Source organism: Galendromus occidentalis, unplaced genomic scaffold (genome assembly GCF_000255335.2).
Source record: "Galendromus occidentalis unplaced genomic scaffold, Mocc_1.1 scf7180000077450, whole genome shotgun sequence".
Classification (NCBI taxonomy): Eukaryota; Metazoa; Arthropoda; class Arachnida; order Mesostigmata; family Phytoseiidae; genus Galendromus; species Galendromus occidentalis.
Genome location: NW_003805438.1, coordinates 160,072 through 187,177, shown reverse-complemented (window position 1 = coordinate 187,177; position 27,106 = coordinate 160,072). Strand labels below are relative to the sequence as shown.

The 27,106-nt window shown below is 53.1% G+C and overlaps 7 protein-coding genes across 7 annotated transcripts; 4 read left to right on the top strand and 3 right to left on the bottom strand.

The window, feature by feature from the left end:
- Positions 1-3,472: 3,472 nt before the first annotated feature.
- Positions 3,473-5,370, bottom strand: LOC100901261 (uncharacterized). Its single transcript, XM_003743666.2, has 3 exons — positions 5,214-5,370; positions 4,785-5,038; positions 3,473-4,524 (listed from the first exon to the last, which is right to left on the bottom strand). Coding segments are annotated over exons 1-3 (786 nt in total). The 5' UTR covers positions 5,215-5,370; the 3' UTR covers positions 3,473-3,993.
- A 1,080-nt stretch (positions 5,371-6,450) lies between these two features.
- Positions 6,451-8,342, top strand: LOC100901119 (chymotrypsin-like protease CTRL-1). Its single transcript, XM_029111555.1, is given in 7 exon segments — positions 6,451-6,624; positions 6,777-6,887; positions 7,332-7,436; positions 7,537-7,556; positions 7,558-7,779; positions 7,885-7,952; positions 8,278-8,342. Coding segments are annotated over 7 exon segments (735 nt in total). The 5' UTR covers positions 6,451-6,480.
- A 258-nt stretch (positions 8,343-8,600) lies between these two features.
- Prosbeta6 (proteasome beta6 subunit) lies at positions 8,601-9,934 on the bottom strand. Its single transcript, XM_003743606.1, has 5 exons — positions 9,734-9,934; positions 9,444-9,551; positions 9,140-9,298; positions 8,900-9,059; positions 8,601-8,821 (listed from the first exon to the last, which is right to left on the bottom strand). Exons 1-5 carry the CDS (start codon positions 9,820-9,822, stop codon positions 8,636-8,638), a joined length of 702 nt encoding a protein of 233 aa, XP_003743654.1. The 5' UTR covers positions 9,823-9,934; the 3' UTR covers positions 8,601-8,635.
- Positions 9,935-15,257: 5,323 nt separating this feature from the next.
- Positions 15,258-19,389, bottom strand: crm (cramped chromatin regulator). Its single transcript, XM_029111554.1, has 5 exons — positions 19,273-19,389; positions 17,324-18,376; positions 15,687-17,251; positions 15,569-15,575; positions 15,258-15,374 (listed from the first exon to the last, which is right to left on the bottom strand). Exons 1-5 carry the CDS (start codon positions 19,387-19,389, stop codon positions 15,258-15,260), a joined length of 2,859 nt encoding a protein of 952 aa, XP_028967387.1.
- Positions 19,390-19,776: 387 nt separating this feature from the next.
- On the top strand, positions 19,777-24,042 carry mRpL54 (mitochondrial ribosomal protein L54). The gene is made up of 3 exons (XM_003743608.1): positions 19,777-19,863; positions 23,381-23,675; positions 23,799-24,042. Exons 2-3 carry the CDS (start codon positions 23,382-23,384, stop codon positions 23,988-23,990), a joined length of 486 nt encoding a protein of 161 aa, XP_003743656.1. The 5' UTR covers positions 19,777-19,863; position 23,381; the 3' UTR covers positions 23,991-24,042.
- PolG1 (DNA polymerase gamma, catalytic subunit tam) lies at positions 20,085-23,198 on the top strand. The gene has a single exon (XM_003743663.2). It carries the CDS (start codon positions 20,085-20,087, stop codon positions 23,196-23,198), a length of 3,114 nt encoding a protein of 1,037 aa, XP_003743711.2.
- Positions 24,043-24,918: 876 nt separating the features above from the next.
- Positions 24,919-26,202, top strand: LOC100904468 (peptidyl-prolyl cis-trans isomerase B). The gene is made up of 3 exons (XM_003743607.1): positions 24,919-25,120; positions 25,435-25,664; positions 25,781-26,202. The coding sequence occupies exons 1-3, from the start codon at positions 25,040-25,042 to the stop codon at positions 26,091-26,093; spliced, it is 624 nt and encodes a 207-aa protein (XP_003743655.1). The 5' UTR covers positions 24,919-25,039; the 3' UTR covers positions 26,094-26,202.
- The last annotated feature ends 904 nt before the right edge of the window (positions 26,203-27,106 follow it).

The window sequence follows — 27,106 nt, the reverse complement described above, 5'->3', positions numbered from 1 at the left end:
CATTTGCAGTGGATGAGGGATTCATCGCGTTTTCTCGGAGTTTCCCCGCGTCCCACCCGATCGATATTTTTTTCGGATCGAAGGGGGGAACTCCTCCCAACGAGCTTGTCCCAGACAAACCCAACGGAGAGGAGCATGAGGGGGTTCCTTCCGAGCGAGAGTCGGAATTCCGGCCCGGAATTCCACGCAAGCTCCCGAGCGGATTCCGTGCGAGCGGAGCTGCCGCCACCACCGGAAGTCGGCTGTATATTATGTGGGGCGCGATAAATTCTTATCAATCATCATGCGTACCAATTACCATAACCTAGATGTTTCCGAAACGCTCATTAGCGAAGTGGTTCGGATACTGTAGTGGGGATATTCCTCTCGGCGGCGGATCATTGCCAGAGTCTCTCCTTGGCCTCAAAATGCTGCCGGAATCAGCGGTCTGTCTAGACGGTGCCGTATGTAGTTCCGGCACGCGAACGCGATCATACGACGGCGGCGGCAGCCCGGGTATTGTTCGGTCGAGCGAATTCAGTAAGGGCACGGCAGCCAGCCTGCCTGCCGTCGGCCGCCCTCGTCGTCGACACCGTCCGTGAACGTGGACCAGGCGCATGGACGTGGACCGGACCTATTTACCCGCCGCCGCCACCGCCGCCGCCGCCGTCGCTTCGTACCCAAGGCGCGCACCAAAGCTCGAAGATGAAGCTTTTATCACGTAGAAGTTGTCCACCGAGTGATAGATCAAGAGTTTTCGGAGGCAGAAAATCCCCTAAAGGCCTCCAGGGCTCTGCCGGCTCGCTTGCCAGCCAGCGAGCCGGCAGGCAGGCTGGCTGGCAAGCTGTCGCTCAGTCACCGGCGTCTTGTTTCGTTTCCATGACCGTTTCCTTGACCGGCGAAAGTTTACCGTTCCGAGTCGTCGCCGCCACCGCTATCGTCATTATCTGAAGAGCGAGCGAGCGCATCGGCGAGCCGATATAATTCTAGAGGTCACAGTACTTCCAGCGAGGAAATGATACGGTAGTAAGCTGTTTATGAGACGACACAATCAAATATGCGTTGTCGCTGAACGACGAGCCTCCTCGTCGAGCCGTTTAAAGTTGATTGTTTTACTTTGTGAACGCCCTTGAGTTCGCTTGTTTTTCGCACGACTTCGTTTGCCGAAGCGAGCTCCTTAATCAGCGAAAGCAGGCGCCGCCGGTCGCTTTCGTAGCGAAATCCGCAGGGGAAGATTCCGGAGACATTTTTCTGTTGTCATTGACGTCGTCGGTATCTCGGAATTCCACTCGTTGACAAACGCCGAAGCAGCTTACGACAGACGGGAACAATAATTAGTGACGAAATGGACAGGACAATGGGAACGATTCGAGCGATTTCTTCTGCAGACGGAAGGCGATTTTTCCGTGAAAGTTACGATTCAGGGGATTTTAATAGCGAGACTCGAAACGGTTCACGAACCGACCCACTTGGTTCCAGACTTCATCGTTCTGCGCAGTCGGACAGAGAAGAAATGAAGAGGAAAAAGTGAAGTTCTCTCGTCGTCACTCAGTCCTTCGTTCGTTCAGTCGCTTGCTTGGCTGGTCGGTCGGTCGAAACCCAGAATCTGACGTTCCACAATCTTCCGGTCGACGAAATGATTTTCCACGCAACGGTGACGACAGACTAGCGGGAGTTTATTCCTTTCTCTTCCCTTCTCCAGACGTCGCAGCGATGATGGTCGTCGGCAGGTTTCCGTTCACAGACAGAATTAACGTGATGGCCGGTCATGTGATTAATCAGTCAATCGGGCGAGTGGTAGAAGCCGATGAGCACGACATGGATGCATCGCGAGCTACCTACTACTACTTTCGGCGGCGATGCGTGCGTGCGTGCGTGTCGACATACCACGGCGAATATCGGGGAATTGGATCTACAGAAGGGCAACGAAAGCGCCGTCGCATTGATTCCTTCTAACAGAACAACTTTTCTCTGTCGATCCCGCGCCCTGGCGCCGCCGCCGCCGCTTGCAATCGATCACAGACGCCGTTTAATTCGCTCTGCAGCTTCGACCGTTTCGCTTTTGCAGAATGCGGTGCGGCGATAGCATAAAACCGCACTGATTAGAACCTTGGAAATTATTCGTTCACAAGTTTTGATCGTTTCGCCGTTGTGGCGGCGGTCGATGTGTAGCGGTGGCGCGCGTCTGCTGGCGCAAAAAGGCCCGCCCGGCCTTTGCGGCGACCGCGGTGGCAACAGAACCAAGGACTCCAAAACCGAGAGGGCATTCCGCAACGCTACGGGAGATACGGAACGATCCACTGATATTCTGAAAACGAACGAAATTTTGTCCCGTGGAAATACATGAGAACAAAGATGGAAAGTGTAACCTAATAAGCGCGTATAGCTTTCTGACTGGAACCTTGATCTCGCAGGGCCCTTGAACCGAGCAACGGGACACAGAAACTCGCTGTCGGATAGATGGGATTCGATGCGTCCGGGTTATTTATAAGGCACAATGCTGTCACCTTCGCTCCTCTACGATCCGGTCTGCACCCCAGACCCCGGAGGGGCGTCTCGCTCGCATATACATATGTAAATGATGATGCTTTCCACGATTTTGGAGCTCTGACAGTGACATCGATACGGATCAGGTACGCGAGGCGGTTCACGAACGCCGGGTCGAGGAAGTCGATAGCGGAAGAGAGTCATCATTTTCCGGAAGTCGTCTCGCTCCTCCTCTCCTGTTCGCGGGAATCTCGATGAACGTTTGGAAACGAGTTGATCAGATATTTGATAATCCCATCGCAGGAATCCGCTCTGCTTATAAGAGCATGGAAAACTCTGTCACACGACGTCTCGCACGGCATGGGATCCTCCCCGAGCTCGACCTCTCGTGAATAAGCCCAGGAAGGAAAAGTACGAAGCTTTGCTCGGGCTGCGAGAGGCAACCCAGAAGCTCGTATCCGTACGCAATTTTCAGATGCGCCGACATGGCCGTAGGAATCGTCCTTGGCTCACGATCACGTCGGCGTTGCAGGCTGATTACGAGGCACTCCGAACATAAGAACTAAGAGCGAATCGCGACGATTCCGTTACGTATCTACGGTGGATCGACTACGCTGAAATTTTCGGGGGGACGAGGAGCTCCATCGGGATATCGATGACGACGCGGCTGATCTGTCCCGTCCCAGAAACGGTCTCCGAGGCGCTGGAAATTGTCAACAGCGAATCTCCTCTGAGCGTTCCTCTCTCTCATACTTTCTGGTCGATCAGGTCAGACCCTCAGCATTTCGGCATATCCTGGGAGGATTCCGCCCCTGGCTCGCAGTCGGCACCCCGAGACGAGCCTGGTCTCGGCCAGGTGACTCGCGTGAAATTCTTTCTACCGGGGGCGCAAGAACGGACTACTGCGACCAGAATTAGAATTATTCGGGGAGTCATTACACAGATCGAGTGGATCAAAGTAAAAGCAGAACGGACAAGGAGAAAAGCAAAGCTTTATTTTACATTCCCTGACGAGGCATAAAAATCCCTCCTGGAGAAGGGCTCAGATACTTATTGGCTTCGGAACATTATAACACCTACCTATGTAGCTTCAGATTTTATATGTCCACAACGTAAACCCTCGACATCGATACGAAAACCGGAATTAAGCCGGTACTTTGCGAACATGGGTGATAATGGGTCTGTCGTAATAATTATTTTGAATGTTGGATGAAATCGAAAAGAATGGTCTTTCATGGAATCGGAATGAACAGAAAAATATGATGGAAAAGAGTAGCAGAAATAAGGGAAGATCGATGCAACCGAGCTCAAGGTTCGGGATGGCAAATCCAGGACCCATGCACATAGTACGCTGGTGGAAATGAGGGATTCTGAATGTTCAAATTTTTCAGCAAAATTCTCTCGGGAAATACCACACGACTCGAGCGCAATTGACTCTTCCCTCGCTTCTCGGTTACTCAGCAAGCCTACTCACAGATGCGTTCGATATCTCATGATCGGTCTCGCATCCGTGGAATACACAGCGGGTCATAAGGAGACACCGTCGTCGAAGATCCCACTGTCGGATGGATCCGAGTCAAAACTAATTTCCCTTGGTCCTTTCGCGACACAGAAAGCACACACGACGCAAGCACCTCTGACGGCATCTTGGATTTCCGCATTTTCCTGCGTAACGGACGAATCTGTTTGAGTGCTCTTGCTCATGATACGGCAAATCCTTGGGATTGCCGAGGAGTCCATTGGTTCATTTATTTTCGATGCATCAGTCAAAGGAGGTCTCGATGCTAGTAATGAGAGGATTCCGACGGAGCCTGCTTCGTTCGGCAAACTGTTCCTGTAGGTTTCAGATCTCATGTGCACGCTTGAAGCCCAAGTGAACTTGAGGTTACGACGATCCCATGGGATCCCTAGACTGTAGTGTTCATGGAGCTTGGGAGTGTTCCCGTCAAAGAGCCTCTGGACGACCCTCAAAATCCGGCCGTGAGGTGCTTGAAGTTCGCTACAATAAGGCTCCACCTTGGCGACCACGCCATCAATCAAGATCTCGTCTATCCTCACCTTGACCGACCGGAAACAGAATAACGCAGGTTAGACAGGATACGGTCCGGCACCGGATGATCGTCATTCAGCCCGATACTCACCATACTCCCCTCTTATCACGGCGTACCCCGGTGACTCCACGGAAGGAGTCGATGAACTGAGTGAGAGCATCCCGGGGCTGCCAAGGGATTCGCGGTGCCGCGAATTAGGAAATCGTCGGGCGCTGATTCGAGGACGGAATCGCATCGAGACGAGAGCATCGAAGGAGGACAACTTACCGCCAGAACGCGGTTGTTCGTGAAGGCGACGCGAACAACGATGTCTTGCGCCCATGAGAGCACATCGAACAGATCTTCCAGAAACTTCTGGCTGTCTTCGTTGCTCGCTCGTGCCATTTCGCTGAGAACATCATCTGGCAGGTTCCAAACGACCTTCTGAGGTTCTTCCATCAGGACCCAAATTTTCTCTGTACCTCGCACCAGCCTGCCAACGCCCTCCGAGTAGGGGGTTTTCATACGGGGACATTCATCCACTGAAAATTCATCGAGAACTTTGAGACTCCACTGGTGCAGCGCTCTACGCCCAGAACATTCATCGTTCGAATCCGACAGCTCCCGCGAAACTCGAGGGATCCAGATGAGAGCGAATTTCTGCTAGGAGCATTTTTCGCATGAGCGAGATCGAAAGCGGCCCGATCGCGAACTCACTTGTGATGCGACGCAGGTGCTCTGGAGAAACGTTCGTAATACTATTTCCTCGAAAATCGACGGGACTCAGCGGTCAACAATGAATGATTTGGCTTATTTTTTGGCAGATCTGTGCGAGAGATAAAATATCCCCAGCGGCGTACACGCTCAATGTGTCAACTTTTGAGAGCGAATGTGCGTCTGCTAGCTCTGTTGTGTCTCCCCCGAATTGTTTGTGAAATATTTCTTCTCGCTTTCTTCGAGAATCATATGTCTCCTCGGTCTGTTGCTGACGACGAGCGTTCTCCGAGGATATCCGCGTTCGCAGTCACTCGAGGATTCGTACGATTAGGCATCCGACCGCGCAAAATTATTCTTTCGCCGTAACTAGGCAAGCGTTCAAGAAGCCGCTTTTTCCTTCTTCCCGACAGGGTCTTCTTCATCTCTTTGTCTGGTTTGAATTTGACCGGAGAATCGTGGAGGCGATCGAGAATGCTCCAAGTCGCGAGTATCTTGCCCGAGGTCATGGGAACGGAAGTCGTCTCAGCAATCGTCGGCAAATCAGAAGGGAGTTCCTCTCGGTTCCTACTAGAGGAAACTCGAGCTCATCATGCTCGCAACAACTTCCGACTTTTCTGCTCGAGCTTTTCCTTGATCCGAAGGAGTTGAGAGATCGAGTAGAAGTGGCGGCATCATTTGAATTCTTCGACTCTTCGAAATACTCAAAGGCGCATGGCAACGTCCAGCTTCGTGACCATGTGCGGGCTGCGTTCCCTAATCCTGGGAATCTCCATGAGAGGAAGTGCGACTCAATCCACTCCTCGAGAACAAACGCGGCGATTTTCCTGCCGTGCTCGAACGAATCTCTCAGCCACGAGATTCGGCGCAACCTTGGCGCCGGGCGTTCAGGATCAAGATGTGTTCGTGTAAATCTTTTTACCTCGCTCAGTCACAACAAGTTGAGAGGGCATTTTCAAGCGCTGTAAATCATCGCTGTGAAGCTGCTTCGGGTAATAGTTGAGGAAAAACCATGAATCTTCGAAATTATCGCACAAAACTGATAATGACGACGTCTGCAGCGGAAGTCAGTTGCGATGGAATAATAATCGATCAGGTCGATCAGGTGCTCGGTACATGCCATGATCCATGATGCTCATGATCGAGGAAATTATTCACGGGCCACACCTACGACTCACGGCACAGAACCGACCAAAATGTCCCTGTTGGCTGAGGACGGATCTACCTATTGTTGTAATCCGAACATTTTGCATGAACCCGGCGCGGGAACATGAGTCCCGCTACGATACTCTTGGGAATATTGCTCGCTGTTTCCTCGGCCAAAGAATGTGGTCGTCGGAATCTAGTTTCGAACTACATTCTCGGAGGTACCGAAGCCAGCCCCAACGAGTTCCCATGGATGGTGTCATTACAGGTGAGGAGTGCTTGACAACGCGCGAAGAGCTCTTTAAGTTCTTCTTTTTTCCTCGTGCAAAATTAATATCCGGGGCGCAGGCTCCTGAAGGTTCTCGATGCTAACGACCTCTGATTCTACGACGTTAAAACCCATAATTCTGCTCCGACTAGGCGAGATTCTTCGGTGAATGGGATCATTTTTGTGGCGGCTCGATTATCGACGAAAATTGGATAGTGACGGCTGCCCACTGTCTCGTGTCCCGAGAACCAGAAGACATGAAGGTTCGTTGCAACGCGTCGGGATAGGATCGCTATACGTACTCAATCCGATTGCCCGTGACCTGGTCGAGCACGAGAGTCCTAGGGGAACTCTTCCCAAAAACACACCCCTGAGGTTGGAGAAAAGTTGTTTTCTGAACAGCCTTGATTGAATTCGGACGTGGTCCCGTCGCAACACTTGGAGAAAGGCGGATTGGAAAACGTTCTATTGACAATACCGAATGAATGTTCTGTCTCGACGACCCGACGGCATTGCACAACATATTTATCAATCATTTGCTAGCGAAGGTCTTTCCCTTCCGCTAAACGGCCAAGGCATTATTTTTTCTCCGGGCCACAGAATCCACGACACGGGTGCCATCATGATGGATAAAATGTTCTTATTTGGAGCGGGTTTTCGGAAACCGGAGAAATCGAAAGTGTTTAGATCCGCGCGATCGCTTTCAGGTCGTTGCCGGAGCACACTTCTGGGACAGGAAGACCCCTTTCACACAAACGCGCAACGTGTCGCGCTTCGTAACTCATGAGGGTTGGAATGTTCACGGTGTTCAGGTACGTAAATCAAGCGACAGGATAATTATCGGTTTGGACTTTGATTCTTTGACAGACCCTTTGGACTTCGACGACGGAACTCTCGCTCGTCGTTCGTAAGATATCGCGCGTGCCTAATCCTGTTTCTCTGTCCGAAATCCCAGAATGACATAGCCTTGATTAGACTCGACGGACCATTGCATTTTTCGGAGAGGGTGTCTCCCATATGTCTGCCGAGCTCCGAGGACACGCACAATTTCGACGGTGCGACTTGTGTCGCGACAGGCTGGGGTCAAACGCATTTCATGGACCTGGAATCGAGTTCGCCGATCCTCCTTAAGGTTTCCTTACCGATCGTACCTTTGTAAGTACTCCGGAGAACTTCTCGCGGCGCACTGAGTGAGTTGCCAGCGATCGAGCAGCATCTGGCGAGGCCCTGCGCAAATGAAACAGAAGATTCGATTTTCAGGGACGTATGCAAGACGCGTTACAAGAACTTGATGACTACTGAGATGAATGATACAAAAATCTGTGCCGGTAGGGGTGACCGGGATGGGTTCGGAGTCTGCCCCGGAGATTCCGGAGGACCTCTGGCTTGCCAACGAGGCAACCAATATTCCTTGACTGGGATATCGAGCTTCGGATACGAATGCGGGTCTCAAGAACTTCCTCCGGTCTTCACTCGAGTCGCCCCGTTCAGAGATTGGATTGATCGAATTTCCGGATTTAGCGATGTGACCTATGGGGAAGCCGAAGCAATCCGGTCGTATCCTGACGAATAAAATCATTCGAAAAGCAACGATTCTCGGGATTCTTGGGATATAACGGAAACTCATGAGTTGACATAATTTTGCCCATGCAGAAGATCGTTTGTCGTGTCAGAGGGACGCCTACATCGATCACGCGATCATCACCTGCTCCGATTGAGGAAGCTCGTGCATGAGCTGATCTAAGGTTCCGCCCCTGCACAGAAGAGATGAGTATCTCCCGTTCATCCAGTGAATTGTTGAGACAATCGCCACACGCGGAATCCGGTGCCGTGCTCTTTCGCCTTACCTCGCTAGATGATCCTCGATGGAGGCACGCATACAAGTCGTAGAACAAACAACCACCATACGGCAATAATGCTATGATAATAATCATAATCATAATGATAATTCAACTATAATGCGATGAGGCACTCGGACGATATAAAAACATCTGGTATTTATTTTGCCCATCTAATCCTTCCTCAAGTCAAGACGAATCTCTTCTAGTCCGTCTTTGGTGATGACGATGATGTGGGTTCCGTCTCCAACGGTTATGTCTCTCTCGGCGGCCGAGATGAATATGTCTTTTATCAAATTGATGGCCCGCTCTTTGGTGATCGGGGCTTTATCCGGATTCGATTGGTTTTTCTTACCGACCTGGGGAAAAACGGTTCTGGTGAGTAAGAGAAAATGGGGACCATGCGATTCTCCGACTTAATCTTGCATGCCACTTACGATACTGTCGAGGAATGGCAGCACTTGCGGTCCGGAATTTCCGGCGGCCTGGTACGGTACCCGCTCAAAGTTACCGACGGGATCGTAGGAGTAAATTGCTCCTTTCCCATCCTCATCGATTCCGGCAAGGATGTTCCACGCGAAATATGGGAAGAATCGCCTGCGTATAAGGTATTTACGTGGCGAATCCCTAGGTGTGAGGGACGATGTCATGGTCGAAGAGCCTGGAAAAATACTCACCTGCTGTATAGCATTGTGGAGCAACATTGGGCGATGGCTTTCGTGCTCATCGGTTGATTGTGCTCGAATCCATATGTTTTTAGACGGATCTCCAGGAATTTGTTCAGGGATACGCAGTCCGCCCAACAGCCGGATGACCCAAGCACAGCCCGGTCGGTCCTGAAATCACACATCGGTTATTCGCTCCGAGGCTGATCTTCAACGAGCCGGTGTTGACAAGCACTCTCTCATTAGTACAAGAATCAGTGGTCGTTGTCGACGAAGGAGATGATCATAGTTCTGAGGGGAGCATTGATGGCCGTACAATTTGAAGAGTTTGGACTGATCCCTCGAGAAGATGCTGAAGCCCAACGAGAGTCGGAGGTCTGATCCGATGACAGCGAAATCTTCGCCGGCGATGCCAACCAAAGTTCTGAAATAAGATGGGAAGCCCGTGAGCGGTCCTGTAGGGGCATAGCTCAGACCCAAGGTATCTCGAAGCCCCCTCGGAAAGGGCGAAATTGGAAGAAACAAGGAGTCGAAACACGGTCATGAGCGACCTATCGTGGAGTGACACAAACTTGTTCCGAGGTTCAGCCAGTAGATTGTACTCACCCCGCATTATCTCGGTATGGATCGAAGCCGCGCTGCAGCAGGGGAGCTCCACAGGTCGTGGGCGACGGCTCAGGCTCGTGGGACATCATCTTGACAGTATTTTTCGCTGCTCACAGCTCACTAGATCGAATATTTCCTCCGGTTCCACAGTGATGCGGCACTTTACCGACAACGCAAAATCCAAACAAATACGCAGCCGACACAGAGGGGCGCCAGATTTTGAATTCGAATCCGGAGAAGCGCGAAGCTGTCTGTCTTGACGATCGCAACAACAACGATTCAGCAAGGGGAGGAAATTTCCTAATCCATTTAAGGCCTGCGAACGAGTTCGTGGACCAAACATGGGAACGGTCGGGGGTCCATGAATCGGACGGCGCGTGAGGCCACTATGGCGGCCGATCGGGAAAGAGCTTAGCTGACGGGTGAAGCGGTGAGAGGTAGTCCCGCGGGGCTGGGCAGGAGGGAGCTAGCTTCGTGAGTCCTTCCATCAGCTTGGAAGATGGTTGATGTATGCTGCGTCGATTCCGTCATATATGTCGGACGACGAAGCATGTTCTCTATTTACGCCTTCATGACGGGCCTCATCAGTGTAAGATTCCGCTCCAAACTTTCCCCATGTCAGCCTCCACGCGGAGGATTTTACGGATCGAGGAGTTGCTTTCGGGAATGAAGCTGCGCTGCAGCGCTCCATCTGTACGAAGAAAATTCATACTCACGGAACAGCGCTTCCAAAGGCGCAAGCATGATGTCAACATTGAGGCGCCGACTCCTCTCGTTTGCCTCAACTGTCAGCGAACTGGGCATACTTCTGCCCGTTGTTCTCGTGCTCGTGCATGCCGGAGTTGTGGAGGTCTCGGTCACCTAGCGTTATCGTGTGTCAACGCACCACGGTTCGTGGACTGCCGGGGTCCCCACCCTCGCGGTGATCCGTCCTGCGTTGTTTACGCGCTTGCTCGCGAGAAGAGTAAGGTCCTGCTTGGCTCGAGGGTCCTGCAGCACGTGCGCCTCACTGCGCCGGCCTCGACCTGCGTTTGCGACCCGCCTCCACCACCGACGCAGCCACCAGGGGCTTCTCCTGCTGGCTCGTACGCCGCGGCCGTCCGTCGCATCGTGATCCCCGCTGTCACGATAGGAACTGCGCCGGCGCCTCCCGCCGCGCTGATCCTACCCGGGTACCGGCCTATCCCCGCTCCCCGGAGGTCTCTTACCTCGGTGCCCGCGCGGCAGTCGGCCGCTGGAGCATCGGCCACTGTTGCCTCTCGAGGCGCTACGTCGTCGAAGCGGGAGCTTTCGAGCTTTTCGAGACGGCAGGAGACTCGAGGGCGATGTCTGCGGATGCACCCACCGACACGGCACGGAGGGTGTCGTCGAGGCTCGCAGAAGGCTACATATCGGGTGCCGCTCGTCTGCTCTGCTCCACCGATAAGTTCGCGTCTGACGACGGCGTGCTGGCATCGCTTAAATCGAAGCATCCACCCGCACCGCACGATCTCCGCCCCTTCCGGATCCGTTGACGTTTCCCAACACATCTGTGGAAGAGCTGCTTTCGGCAGTTGCCTCCTTCCCCACTGGTTCTTCTTCGGGGCCGGACGCCCTTCGTCCCAGGCACTTGAAAGACCTTCTCGCCCCCTCTCTGGGTGCCACGGGTCGCAAGCTGGCCGCGTCGCTAGCCAGAGTTGTGGACATCATCCGAAGAGGCGTCGTGCCGGCGGAGATCAGGCCGATCCTGTTTGGAGCGCGACTGTTCGCTCTTCGTGTGAAGGATTCGTCTGTTCGCCCTATCGCTTGCTCATCAACACTCCGCAGGATCGCATCGAAGCTGGCCTGACGCGAGAATCGAGACCAGGGAACGGAGGCTCTCGGCCCCCATCAGCTCGGGTTCGGTAGGAGAGGGGGAGTGGATGCGGCGATCCACACTGCGCGGGCGGCCGTTCTGGCTCGTGCTCCCCGAACAGTGTTCCTCATGCTGCACTTCAGGAACGCGTTCAACTTCAACAAACGCGGAAGGGACCACATGCTACGAGTCGTGCGCGACGCCGCTCCCGATCTATACCATCTCATACGGCAATCATACCAGGAGCCGAGTTTCCTGCTGTTCGACGACGATGTCCTGTCCTCGTCGACTGGAATTCAGCAAGGAGGTCCTCTCGGTGTAGCGGTCTTCAGCCTCGGAATCCGGGACCTTGTTGGTTCGATCGAGGCGCCCCTCAATGCGTGGTACCTCGACGACGGAATCTTGGGGGTGGGGGCGGTCGAGACCGTCATCCGAGATGTTCGGCGTGTGATCGACTTCGCTGCGATCAGCGGTCTTGAGCTCAACCCTTCGAAGTGCGAGCTGTTCGCTCCTGAGCTGGCTCTTGATGACCCATCTCTTGAGCATCTGATGGCTCTTCTTCCCGACTGCATCTCTGTCGACGAGTCGTCGCTCACCCTGCTCGAGGCGCCTCTGTTGCCCGATGCCCGTCAGAGGGCTATCGATTCGTTGACCGATAGGGTATGGGTTATGCGGGAGCAGCTCCCTCTGCTTGGCGCGCATCAGGGTCTCTTCTTGCTCCGGTCCTCCTTCTCTACCTGTCGCATACAGCATCTCGTCCGGAGCTCTGACTGCTCGGAATCGACTGGCCTCATGCAGCTATGGGATGCTCAGATCATGGAGTCACTCGAGTCTCTGACAAACCTCAGGCTCAGCCCTAGAGAATGACGTCAGGCATGCCTCCCGACCGCGACCGAGACCTGCGGTCTCGCTTCGTCGGGCCTGCCCCCGGCGCTTCCATGTTCGCGTCCTCAGATCTGATCAGGGACCTCCTGCCGCCGGGTACATGGTCGTCGTTCGTCGCGAAAAGGGAAGCTCTCGCTGCGAGGCTATCCGCTTTCGCACCCGACGCCGCCGACTTCCACTCCCAGCGGGCTTGGATGGCCAAATTCCACGAGGCCTCCCACGACGCCCTGCTCAGTGAGGCCTCGGACGTGCAGGACCGTGCCCGATTGCTCGCGGTGTCACGCCCAAGCGCCGGCGAGTGGCTGCACGCGATCCCGGCTGACTCCCTAGGCACAAGATTCAACGACTGCTCTGCCAGGATCTGTGTCGGCCTCCGACTTGGCGCGAACTTGATCGAGCCACACCGCTGCTCCTGCGGGGACCCCGTGGGAAGCCAGGCCCATTAGGCCTCTCCTGTGCGTTGTCCGCGAGCCGCCGTCCTCGTCCCGCGGCTCTAAACGACACGCTGAGTCGAGCGCTCCGCTCAGCCGGTTTCCCCTGCATACTGGAGCCTACGGGCCTCATGGGCGACGACGCTAAACGGCCCGACGGGCTCACATTGATCCCGTTCTCCAGGGGTCGCGCCCTCGTATGGGACGTAACGGTGACCGACTCTCTCGGCCCATCCCTGGTCGATCCCGGTGCGTCTCGAGCAGGGTCGGCCGTCATGAGAGCTGGGGCTGCGAAGAGCCGGAAATACGCTGAGCTGCCACCTGGATACCATTTCAGTCCGCTTGCATTCGGAACAATGGGAGGGCCCGGTCCCTTGACCTTGGCTCTGATCACCCAGGTCGGTGAGGCTCTGGAGAGGGCCGCCGGGGACAAGCGACTGGGCCGATTCCTCGCCCAGAGATTGTCGCTCGATGTCCATTGCGGAAACGCCGCGTCGGTGCTCGGCACCATGAGCAGCTGGCGCCGACCGGCCCGGTGGGAGGACTAGACTCGACAATGCAACGCACAATATGATATATATAACGAAATAGATCGCAGATTGCACTCAAACTTCACGCATTTCACGTTCTAGATCTTCGTATGGTACGTATGGCACGATATCGCTCAACACCGAATTGAGCCCGGGAGCTCTGGACGTTTCAGCCCTAAACGTCCCACCACGTCAACTCAAACCGATGAACGGCCCCGAAAAACTTGCGCATGCGGAGCTCTCACGCAGTTGCTGCGGGCATACATCGAGTTGAACCGAACATCTGTGAAGCAAACTCTGATATCGTATCTGAAGAAAGAGCTCTGCCGTGGCATTAACCATGCTTTCAACGGCTATGCCGATTTACGTTTGATACATTTCTCCATGGGCTCCGAAGTTCCGAATATACTGTCCATGAGAAGGGTTTCCGACGAAGAGCTTTGTGTCGCGATAGAAGCCGAGTACTCCGGCTCTGTCCGTTTGTGGGTCCGATTGAGCCTACCGATTGTCGAGAGGAATTTCAACGTGGAGACAAAAGTGACGTTCGAGGTTATCGTTGAGAAATTCACCGCGAATGTGTTGCTGACGCTATCCACGAATCCCTATCCGCACTTGCGCGTAAGTTTGACAAATATGCCTCGCTGGTTCATCCGAAAGAAAATTTCCACGCCGAATAACCGCGAGGTTCGTTCCAAGCTCCTCAGTTGGATAGTTGATTTCGCCCTGTCGTCGACGATACGATCGAAGCTCATATTCCCGACATACATGATGAACGATAAACTCCTTCCCTGGGAGTGGTCGATGCTACAGAAGCAGGAAGCCGTATATCAAGAGAGGTTGTATCTCGAACTGACTTTCGAAAGTTTGGCTCGACCCGTGCAGGAGGGGAAGATGTATCTCATCGCTACAGTCGAGCCGACTCCTTGGATACACATGGACCTCGTAAATTTGACCCCGACCGCGTATTTCGATCTCGAGATCAAGAGGAAAACCTCCTTCTATCCCGGTCTGATTCTCACCGAGCAGCAGCGGATTGAGATATCCGAAGAAGTTTCTCGCTCCGAAATCATCGTGAGTTCAATTCTTCCCGTTAGCGCGGCCGAGGACGCGCGCTTCCTCGAGGGAGACGTCATCCTCGCCGTGGAGAATGTCGAAGTGAGCAGTGCTCAACAAGCGGTCGAATTGTTGGACGCCGCGAGAGAGAAAGCGTGCGTCCGGGTGCGGAGAGTTGTCCAATACAAGTGGTCACGTTCAAAGCACAGAATGATACCCGCGGTCGAATGGCTCTCGAGCTCCGATGTCCGGGACTTCTTCGCTTATCCGCAGAGCCGATGTACGAAGAAAAAAATTTTGATTCGGAGTTGGGCACTCCGAATGAGATCATAACGAACGCCATCGCGAACGGCTGTCAATTCATGCGAACGAAGCAGTTCGAGCCTCCAGCTGGTATCCGACGGACAATAAGAATACCATCATCGAAGAAAAACATGTACATAAGTTTTGGCATCTGGTCAGGAGGCGACGATCTTTTGGGCTACGGGTCGATGCTGCTGAACTCGTGCGTGGGGCACTGTCAAGAGACGTCCGGCCCGATGCTCCTGCGTTTGCCTCTGGGACATCCAGACGACATGAGAGCTTGTGACCTACCGCGTCGTTTTCATCCGTTCCGGGACGTTCCAGGCTTCAATGTGAGGCTCACTCACGGCGAGATATTATTGAACTTACGTGTTGTACATGAGAGTTGAGAGTAAGTTAATCCGAATAATATGTTTTTGTTGTGGTTGTCATAATTTGGTGAGTGTGCTCGATATCCCGTGGGATCAGCCCCTCTAATGTGTCATCGATTAGATACAATACGAGATGATGTATGATGGATTAGATACCTCCCTGACAACCAGTTTCCCGCTGACCGACAGAACATCCCGTAGCTTATCGTTAAAAAACCCCCGTTGTAGTTTATTCTCGATACGGATAGAATTTTTGCAAAACTCGCATATATGTACACATACTTTTGATGATCGAGCAACAAACTCATATTACGCATTGGGCATTTCTGTTTCACTTTAGATACATAAATATAATCAGTCATGAACCGACCTCATCCGAGCCGGGCGACTGCGACTGAGCAACTTCACTCGTTCTTGTTTACACTGACTTCGACTCTATACACGTTCCATTAAGTAGACAAACACCGCTGTCGTGGATACAACGCGCTCCTTAAGGTCCCATCCTGGCGGGAACAGATTAAGAAACCACAACGCACAAACACTCACAAGTCCCCTGGCGTTCCCGACGTTCCCGTAGGCTGTCGAGCAATTTGTGCAGCTAGATCTGCGAACTTCGTCATGTAGTCTAAGCTCGACTCGTTCATGAGGGATTGTAAATGGCTTTCAACATCAGGCAGTTTTGATTCAAGGTTCGAGTTTGAATCGGCGACAACTGTGTGGGACTTCATTGGCGATTCCAAAACGTTCAGAAGCGATCCGAGCGACAAATTCGAGGTATCGCCGTTCAACCACTGCTTTGTGGGGGTCGCGAGAAGCGGCGGATAATCCAACGAGGGCAACGGAGACGGCATGGGTTCCTCGTTGAAACTGAAAACTTTTTTCGGGGTCTCGAGACGGTCGTCGACGAGGGTAGTGTCTCTGTGCATCTCGTCTTGAGGGCAAGCTTGGCTCTCCGCGTGACCGATCAATCCTTCGAGGGAAACTGCCGAGACCATCGAGAAATCGGCGGCAGGAAGCGGTGTCGGTGCAACAGCAACGGAAGGAACTGCTGGAACTGTAACCGCGACCGAGGCCGCCGGTGCGGCCGATGGTGGGAGTGCCGTGGTCTCGATGGCTGCACCGGGCATTATGCTTCGAATGACCACTCCGTCGGGTACGCTCTGCGGTGCAACACCGTTCGTAGGGATGGGGTCTGTTCTCGGCTGTATTGCTCTCTGAATCATCATGGCAGATATCGGTTTGCGTTTCGTGCGATGTCGACGGTTGCCAGGCGGCAAATCGATCTTGATTGTCTGTTCCAGCGTGACGACGTCTTTTTTCGTCACGCGAGGAGCCATCCCTAGCGGTACCGCGAACTCCTGATCCCTGACAGCTCTGTCAGCTAACCTATCACGTTTGGCCTTAGGTGCGATCGTCGACGTAGACGGCGTTGCTGTTGCCGCTGCTGCGGCTGCCACTGTTGGTTTGGGTTGAGCCAGTTTTCTATCACAGACACTTGCCGACAAAACGGTCATCAGTTTATCGAGAACGCTCTTCGCCCGGTTTTCCGGCGCGGGATAGTCGTCCCCGTGGAAATTATAATAAAGAACAATCGATTCGGGGCAACCCAGTCTCAGGTAAAAATCCCCCACGGTCATCACCGAAAGAGAATCCGTCGTGTAACCCGGTCCGACGGGACCGTCCTTTTCTGCCTTGTCATCACCCGAGCTCGAAGGGGTCGAAGCCGGTTGAGTCGTGTGATTCGGAGCTTGAAGTCCATCGCAGGCTTCCTCGTCGACGACCGATGTCGTCACGCTGATTTCGGATATTTTCCCGTATCCGGTGAAGAAACCGTGCTCGTTCACTTCTTTCTTGGGCTGATTATCGCATTTGGCTCTGTTCTGAGCAACCGAAGTCGAACCGTTTGTTGAGGGAGAATTGGGAACGATATTGTTCTTGAGGTTGCTGCCCGCACCTGCGGAATTGTGATTAATGTTGAGGTTGTTGTTCGGGTGAATGTGTAAATTGTTGTTGTTGTTATTGCTACCATTGTGGGATGTGGGTGGGGGGAGCGCGACATTCGCTGTCGAGCCCTCTGAAGATTCGTTCCTCGTCGAGGGTAGCTGAGATTGCTGGAGAAATGGCTGATTCTGATCGGTCGAGTCCTTATTCGGAGCCTTCACCTCGGAGATCGGTTTCTTCACATCGTCCGACTTCGCTTCGAGGCGCTTCAGATAGGAGCTCAAACTTACGTCCGTACTGCTGTACGTGTCTGCCAGCGTGATTTCGAGGGGCTTGAGGACTTGATTCGGGAAAACGCGGACTTGCAGTTTCTGTGGCGACGCGTATTTGAAAATTGAGTTCTTCAGCTCCTGAGGAGTTTCTAGACCTTCGAGGGAAGCGAGCAGCGAATTTTTCTTCCGTAAATGTACGGGTTGCCATCGACTCTCCATGAAGTCGACGATCGACGCGATCTTCCTCTGGGGCCCACATGAAATTTTTACGCGCGGATTGTGCGCCAACGATTGCACATGCGTCCAGGCTGCGTTATCTACCGGACGCATTTCCACCGTGACTTGGGTGGGGACTTTGGGACCTTCATTGTACTTATCGGGAACGTTGTTGACCATCCTCAGCGCGCGACACACCGGCGTTTTGATACGAAGATTTTTCCCTTTGACTTTAATTGTCGTCTGACCCGACATCACGAGCTCCAGGAGACGGGGCGCGTTCGTGGGATTTAGAGCTTTGAAACCGATTTTTTTCCTCATCTCCGAGTAGTTCACCAGACCGTAGATTTCTTGCACGCTCTTCTTCGTATCGCCGAGATCTCCCAAGGCTTTCGAAACTTTGTGCCACGTCCGATAGTAGAAGTAGCGGACTTGATCTTTATTTTTGAATGCGATGTCGCCCTGAGTTTTGCTCTTGCGACTTTTGGCGGCCATGCTATTGTATATGGCGTCGAAATCCTTCCCGTACTCGCACAGCGCGTCGAAGAACCAGTTCTTAGATTCGTGTGTCCAAAGATCCCAAGACCGTCGAGTCTTTTCGGGATGAGTTGATTTTGGGCTCGAGACCGGGTTTGTGACTGAACCATCTTGGTGGTGTAAATGGTTTGGCAGCTGCTGCTGCTGCGGATGTTGCTGCTGTGCTTGTTGTTGTCCCTGCTGCTGCTGCCCCTGTTGATGATGTTGTTGCTGAGGCTGCTGACCCTGCGGCTGTTGTTGCTGATGATGCTGCAGTCGCCGGACACAAACCTGGAACGCGGAACGCTGTCAAATCGCGCCGAATTCATTCTACGGGAGCTCGATCGATACGATCTTATACCGTACATATGCTGCGGCTCTTATACCCTGCACGTGCTGCGAGATCCTCGGATTTATCAAACCGCATAATCAACTACTTGCGGTCCGGGCGAGAAGAACTCAGCGTATCCGATTACTATGAGCCGCTTGGACGCCTAATCTGTTCTCGATGGAGATTCGTCATCGACAACGGAGAACTCGTTTCTCCGTTACGGGGACCCCGATTCGCCGACTATACCCGAGTACCACAGCATTCGAATATTTCGATCAGATAGTTTCCAGAGATTTCACTGGGCGCATCGAAGCGAGATTCCGTCACGGGAATAATTTTCCGAGGGCTCCTCCTCATGGAATCCACTACAAAGGGATTCTTCTCTCGGGCTTAAGGGAAGCCGGTCCCGCGGGAGCGTCTTTCCGCGGCTCCGGGACATGAATAGAAACTCGAACGGAATTATTATGGAAGAAGCGGTCGAATCCGTGAATCGCGGCCTGACGCCCTCGCAAATAGAGCTCGATGATCTTCTAGGGTTAGTGAGGTTGGGAACGTTCGAAGTCTTTGAGCTGCGTAGTAGCTTCGCAAGTCTGCCAAGCCACGAACTCTCTGGAGCTGTGCCTCCGCCTTATTTAGGTCCATCTACCACACGGAAAATCCGGAGTTTACGCAGAAAGTCTCCAAAATGTATGTTCGATTCATTGCGGGGTCGGGAAGTACGCGAGACGCCATGCTCTTCGAGACGCCCTGATCTAATACCCAACGACTTTCAAGAATTCTGCCATCAGAATTCTCTGAGCCGATCGAGGGAGGACGATTCTGGAGGCCAGGAAATTGCGGGCACTCAGAAACTCACTTTGGGACTGTTGTTTGTCTCATCATCTTTGCGGGGTCTCTTGATGCATCGGCCGCTGACCCGCTGCGCTGTAGGAGTACCTATTTTCTCCTCCTCCTTTTTGTTCGAAGATTCCATGGAACTCACGTAGTCACATAACGGGAGGAGCCGATGAGAACCACTAGCTCCTCATCGAACATCGATTAAATTATAACACCGAGACCGAAGCGCCAGAGAACAAATGATTCCAGCAGCGCAAGAGGAGCTTCGTTGTGTTTGGGATTCTCCTGACAGTCTCAAGAGCAGCAGAGAAGCTTCTGAGCATCAGCTGATCCGTCGCGCCTTCCTGCATTTCCATCGATTCGCTCCCCAGGAGCGAGCGTCTCTCGGAGGACGACGTCACCAGAATAACGGTTGAACGTCAACGTCCCCGGGGGTCAACGACGACAGGAGATTTGAGCCGCACACGCCCCGGCAAGTTCCAGAGGAGTCCCCGCCAGCGAAGCTTCTATGAAGCGCCTATTCGATTCTTCTCCAAATTACGTTGGTGCGCGTGTGATTCCGCTCTGAAAGGTTTTGTGAGGTGCAAAAAGGCGAAACATCTCCCTCAGAGTAAGCATTCAGTCCTGAGTTCCTCTGTAGACTCTAGAGTCGTCTCCCCTAACGTCAGATGTTCCATCGAGTCAGCTGTTCCCCTCGTGCAGCAGTTTCCCGGATCGCACCGGTATCCTGCCCCTGATGAAAAATTCGTGCTACCCTCTTGGCCGGAATGCTTTAGTTCATCGGTGGACCCTATTATTCTTTGGTCTCTCCCGCAGGACGAGGATGCTGTGATGCTGCTCGCGCGTCGGACCCGACATTTGCGGAGGCTTTTCATTAGGAAGTGTTCCTCCACGCGCAGAAATGAGGTCGGGATACAAATGCTGCCCCGGCGGCTCAGGGACCAAATTTTCCCCGCTGTCGGAGGGGTGGAATCCCGAACGGATGCGAAAACTCTCAAACAAATCGAGAAACACCTCACGGAACATGGACTTTGGGACAAAGAAGCAGATTGTCTCCCCGAAGTTGAGTCTCTGCAGCTCCCACCGCTGGAAGGGTACTCCGTCGTCGAACATTTCGAGCGGATTGCCGAAACCTATTGCAGACCCTACGAGGATGTGATAGAGAAGCTTCTCAACGCCAAAGTACCGGACATGCCAGAAGAGTTCGCGTTCCGGAAGGGTTGGGTTCGGTATTCAGCGGACTCAGGGGAATCTACGCCGGTGGAGGCTCCTTCCGGGAACGCTTTTGTTTTCGACGTAGAAACGATGGTGACAGAAGGGAATCTTCCTGCTCTTGCGGTCGCTCTGTCCGACTCCCATTGGTACTCGTGGTGTTCAGACGCTCTGGTTGGGGGACGGGATCATCGTGTGGACCGAATTACTCCCGAACACTTGATCCCGCTGGGTATCGATCCCGGAAAAGAAGCGGTCATCGTCGGCCATAACGTGGGTTTCGACCGCGCCTTCATCCGAGAACAATACGAGCCGCATAATTCCAAGACCCGTTTCCTGGATACCTTATCTCTGCACGTTTGCGTGTCCGGTCAGACGAGCGATCAGAAGATCAAGACGATTTCCAACAAGCGGAACCCGTCCGACTCCCTCGAATCCTGGAGTGACGTCTCGTCTCTGAACAACCTCGCCGACGTGCACAAGCTGTACAGGGAAGGCGATGCCAGGCTGGAGAAGGAGATCAGGAAAACTTTCGAGAAAGGCACGTCGGATGATGTCCGAGCCGATTTCCAGAATCTCATGCGATATTGTTTCAAAGACGTCTTGGCAACGCGCTCGGTACTGCTCGAAGTCCTCCCGCTCTTCAAGGAGAGATCGCCGCACAAGGCCAGTTTATTCGGGCTAATGGAAATGCTCACTTCGTACCTGCCGGTAGACAATAATTGGTTGCGATACATCAAGGAATCCGAGAACGCCTACAACGACGTCGTATCTGAAATCCGTTCAATCCTGCATCGAGTTGCTAACGAGTCTTGCCGGAAATTCCACAACGGAGCCTTTCGACGAGATGTGTGGTTACAGGGTCTGGATTGGAGCGCCAAAGAGATTAAACTGAGAAAAACTTCCCAAATTCCCCCGCCCGCCCTAGGATCTTTGAGTTTGAAGAATTGTCTCCAAGCCCGACAGCGATTCCTCTGCGGATATCCGCTCTGGTATATTGAGCTGTGCACTAAACCGCCATCGGATATAATCCAGTATCTGGACTGGGTTCACGGTCCATGGAATACCTCGACCCAGAAAAGATGTATTCCGAGTTTGCTGAAGATCATGTGGGATGGATACCCTTTGCATTTCCGCATGGAAGACGGCTGGGGATATCTTGTGCCTGAGACTCGGGAGAGGGCTTCGCAAATCAAATCTCACGAGAGCCCTCTGTGGGAGGAATTTCCCCGCGACGAATATGCGAAGCTCATCGAGAAAAGCCGCGGAGAGACGATAGATTTTAGCTTGCTCCGCAAATCTATCGAAGAAGAAACCACAGACAACGTTGAAGAGTCGATCTGGGCTATGAGAGAGACGATGATCGAGCACAAAAAAGTCAAGTCGGGTGCATTGGGGAAAGAACATCCTGGAGAAAAATCAAGCGCGTCTCCTGAAAGCTACCTCAAGCTGAGCGACGGGATCCTGTTCCGGAAGCTACCTCATAAGAAAGGCAACGATCTGAACGTTGGTAATCCCCTGTCGAAAGATTTCATCGGCAAATTCGAGGGGAACGTCTTACGTTCAGACGAGTACAGAAGTGCGAACGTTCTGCTGAAGATGAGTAAGGAAACTTCTTACTGGAAGAACGCCCGTGATCGAATCAAAGAACAAATGGTCGTCTGGACATCAGAAGACCGAGCCGCGATTCTCCCGAAAATCATCCCGGCCGGAACCGTGAGTCGACGCGCGGTGGAAAAAACTTGGCTGACCGCCAGTAACGCCAAAACGGACAGAATAGGCTCCGAATTCAAAGCCATGGTGCGAGCTCCCGAGGGCTACCATTTTGTCGGTGCCGACGTCGACTCCGAGGAGCTCTGGATAGCGTCTCTTATCGGAGACGCGTCTTTCGGGGGAATTCACGGGAACACCGCATTCGGTTGGATGACGTTGCAGGGTAAGAAGTCCGACGGGACGGATATGCATTCTCGTACGGCTGCGACGGCGCACTGTACTCGAGATCAGGCGAAGATTCTCAATTACGCCAGACTGTACGGAGCTGGCCAGAAATTCGCGGCTCGTTCACTCAAGGACTTCGACCCGGCTCTGGATGAGGCTTCCGCCAAGAAACTCGCACGATGCATGTTCAGCGAAACGAAAGGCTACCGGCGGGGTGGAAAATGGCACGGTGGAACGGAATCGCACATGTTCAACAAATTGGAGGCACACGCCAGCAGCGCCGAGCCCAGAACGCCTTTCCTCCGTTCGAGGATCTCAAGAGCCCTGGAACCCGCGGTTGTGGATACGCAATACATGATGTCACGGGTGAACTGGATCGTCCAAAGTTCCGCTGTCGATTATTTGCATTTGATGCTCTTATCGATGCGGTACCTGTTCGACAAGTTTCGGATCGACGGTCGACTCGTGGTGACGATACATGACGAAGTTCGCTTCATGGTTCGATCCGAACACCGGTACCGAGCGGCGCTCGCTCTACATATCACGAATCTTCACGTGAGAGCGTATTTTGCGTCTAGCGTGGGCATGCGAGATCTCCCTTACGGGGTAGCGTTTTTCAGTGCAGTCGATGTGGACAAGGCTCTACGAAAGGAAGTTGGCGACGACTGCGTCACGCCTTCGAATCCTCATGGTCTTAAATTGGGTTACGGCATCGGTGAAGGCGAAGCCCTAGACATTTACAAAACTGTGGCACTCACGTGCGGCAGCCTAGAAGAGAGTGGGGGTGTTGTGTAAATTGACGAAACTACCTAATGTATGATGTAGACTTCAGACAAGACATCTGGTGTAAAAAATAAACCTCGATATTGCTCGATGCACAGGATAAAACGTTTCCTCCATATGTCCACCGTTCAAGCATAGGATGACGATTTCGGTCTCCAGGGGAAATCTCATTCCCTTTTCGCTTCCGTTTCCAGGATGCTTCGCCGCGCTGCAATCAGCCTCCGGGGCTACGCACAGGTTCGCCCGGGTAAAACAGCCGTGGGTGCCCCCTCCATGCAGAGTCAGAGGATCAAACATCCCGTCGAGACGGATCCCGTGAAATTGGCCACGTACTGCTGCGGCTCGAACATCAAGCAAACCGGAGAGGATGTGAAGCTCGGCGCTGACGAAGACTATCCCCAGTGGCTGTGGGAGATGCACCTTGGACGCCCTCTTGACCCACACGAATTAAGCCCGGAAACCGAGGAATATTGGGCGCGGGTACACAAGGTGAGAGTCACACCGTTCCTACCTGGCGCCCGCCCGGCTCATTCAGACATCGTCATCCGTGTATATTGGGATAAAAAACCTGCGGGGCTTGGGTCATTAGTACGAAATGTTCTTGCTTTACAGTTGGCTTGTCTTCATCAAGGCCGCCTGAGATCGAAGGCTACGAAAGAAGAGATGCGAATCAATGAGAAGCACAAGCTCGCGCTACTCGCGAAAGTCGTCCACAGAGCACTCGCCTTCAAGCATCACGATCCTGGTTATGACCTAGATAGGGGCGCAAGAGAGCGGTATAGGAAATATGGACCCCTAGCATGAGCTCAGTGTTTTCGGTGTGTTGCAAATAAAAGCGAGCCCTAGCTGTTTCGTACTTCGAGAATATTTTCTTCATCATCGATTTTAAACTCGCGCGTCAGACGCGCAATTTTTCCCCCGCTTTCCATGCGTCGGAGTCTCGTGAATGTGGCCGGAGCCGCCTTTTATGCAGAGCAGAGCCCATTCTCTCGGAATCGCTGCTCAGCGAACCTACTCATGATTCGGAAACATGATGCGACCATGATTCGAGGGTCGCTGCTTGTTCAGCACGATCGAGCCCGTCAGCGATCGTCTTTTCTCGAGACGAATTCGATCAGGAGCCGAGCGAATAAGGTTAAAATGTCTTCCGAAGCCGACAACTCATAGTGGAACGAGTGGGTTCGATCTGGGATTCGATGCTGCGCTCCGTCGTGACTGACACTCCGAGGAAAAAACTCAATCCTTAAATCATTTCACCTCATGATCAAGCCCAGCTGCATGACAGTATTCTGTGACCGTGTACATTCTGTTCGAGTTCTCGGCCGGCCTTTTACAACAAACTTCCGAAACAAAATTAATGCCGAGGGCATTCACCTCCATTTCGGAGACCTCGGTCACTGAACTCCTCCTGCGGCTCATGTGCACCAAAACGATTTTTTGCGGAGATCTTGTCGGGAAATATCGAGAATCATTACTTGGGGGATATAGGCTGGGACTACACTGAAGGAATTAGGTTGATCCTCCGATTCGGAGCCGAAGTTTTCAAGCCGCCGGTCTGGCTGAGCTCGGGCCGAAATCGTTCTCATGTGTGATGCCCGATGCGAGCGGGCCGAGTGCTCCGCGATATTTTGGCGCCGTGGATTCGAAAACTCGCGCGCCCTCCTCGATCCCTCCAGTAGAGGAGCGACGTCCAATCAGCGTGGCCCGAGGATAAATCTTTGTGCTGGGTGAGAGAACTGACGTGGTACCACAAACAGCAGCATTACGCCGGTTCCACCGACCGCCTATATATACGCTCACGGGTGGAAGCATAAGCCGCAAGAGCTTTCTTACCGTGGTCAAAACGCCTCGAGATGAGACTTCTAGCGCTTCTGCCATCGCTGTTCGCGGTGTCCCTCGCGGACACGGGACTGGGACCGAAAGTTACCAATCAGGTGCGTCTCCAAAAACTTTCCGAGAAACTTATTCTCGGTTATGACGCTCATAATTTGCACGCGAAATTCCATTGGAGCTCCGGCTCGAAATATTGCGGAGACCTCATCCGGGCTCCTAGCGATTGCTCGAAGTTTCGCAGAAGCCCTGGGGAAGACCGCTGTTTCAATTCTGAAATTCCGGATTGGATTGTTTCGGACTGATTGGATGGCCTCTGGTTCGACGTGTCACTCCTCTACACTCGGTGCCCATCGCGAGTTCCCTGACCTGCGGCTGCATGCACGGCTCTCTGAATTTTTTTCTCTCCCCTGTGCAGGTTCGCATGGCCATTTCCATCGACGGAAAGCACATCGGCGCCTTCGACGTGGGACTTTTCGGAGGTACAGTTCCCAAAACGGTCGAGAACTTCCGACAGCTGTGCCTCGCCAAGCGAACCAGCGAGACCGCTCCTCTGAACGGCTATGTTGGGAGCATCTTCCATCGTGTGATCAAGCAATTCATGCTGCAAGGTGGTGATTACACCCGAGGAGACGGCACCGGTGGAGCGTAAGTCGAATCTTTCCTCGATCGAACTTGTTCGACATCGGCGGCTACAAGATCCGATCAGACGATTTTCTGCCGGAATTGGGGGTGCCTAATCACTTCCATGATCTCGATTGCAGCTCTATCTACGGTGAGCGATTCGCTGACGAGAACTTCAAGCTCAAGCACTACGGCGCCGGCTGGTTGTCGATGGCCAACGCCGGAAAGGACACCAACGGATCTCAATTCTTCATCACGGTGAAGAAAACTCCCTGGCTCGATGGTCGCCATGTGGTATTCGGTAAGATTGTCGCTGGCATGGATGTCATCCGGATAATCGAGAATAATCCCACTGGAGCCAACGACAGACCAATCAAAGAAGTCAAGATCACGGCCTGCGAAGAAATCCCCGTTGCGGAACCGTACTCTGTCACTAAGGACGACGCTGTGTGAATCAGAGACCAAATATTCCCTGTACAGAGGAGAGAGATCTCTCGAAAAGCTTGACGAACTTATGTTTGAAATCGACGCTGAATAAATTCCTATCTGTCGTCAATTTTAATGCTCGTCATCGCGATGTCTCTGTCTCGGGAATACTATGTCCCTGACGAGTCTGTCGGACTGAGTCGCGCGATAACGTGCGTCGCGATCGATTGCGTCCCCACTAACGATCAGAGCTCACATTCCGCGTCACGAGCAGGACTGCTTTGTGCTCGCTTTCTGGGAGTCTGATTCGATTCTAATGCAGTCGAACCGAATCTCCAAGTCAAGGAGGATGCCCGGACCAGGCGCGCACTACAGTTTCTCCACGAGAGGAGGGGACCCCGAATTTCAGGATTTAGGGGAAAGGGTTCATAATGATGACGCGCCTCCTCAGAGCCTATGCTTCGATTCTGCGACCGAAAACGTTTGGGGGAGCCATGGCCTGCTTTCCGTCGTCCCTCAGCCTATGTGATCGACATGAGTTGCACGGAGAAGCCCCCGCCGTAGCGATAAACGGCCACTAATGGAAGATTGCTGGAACAGACGGCATTGTCCTGCGACGTTCTGCCGATGATGAGCTTCGGAGTTCAGGGCCTGGCTCACGACCAGGAGTTCGGAACAAGTTGAAATTGTGATTCTCAGAGGCAAGGTGGTCACGAAATTCACAACTTCCGAGTGAAATCGGAGTGTCAATCATTCTTATAGAACGCGGCATAAGGCCCGAACCGTGGCATTCGACCGCTGTTTTTTTTCCAACTCATACCATATATCTCATAAGCTTGCTCTTTAAAGCGGAACTGCTTCCATCTTTTTTGCTGGAATACGGCTCTCATGAAATCGCTCGATCGTATTCGTTTTTCACGCCCGCCGATCCCCGGCGTCGACTTCTTTCGAGCGGGAAGTCCCTTTTCCGGGACTTCACGTTTGATCTGGCAGACGAATGCACGAATCTTCTCGTTTCCACCCCTTTGCTCGGGAGGGAT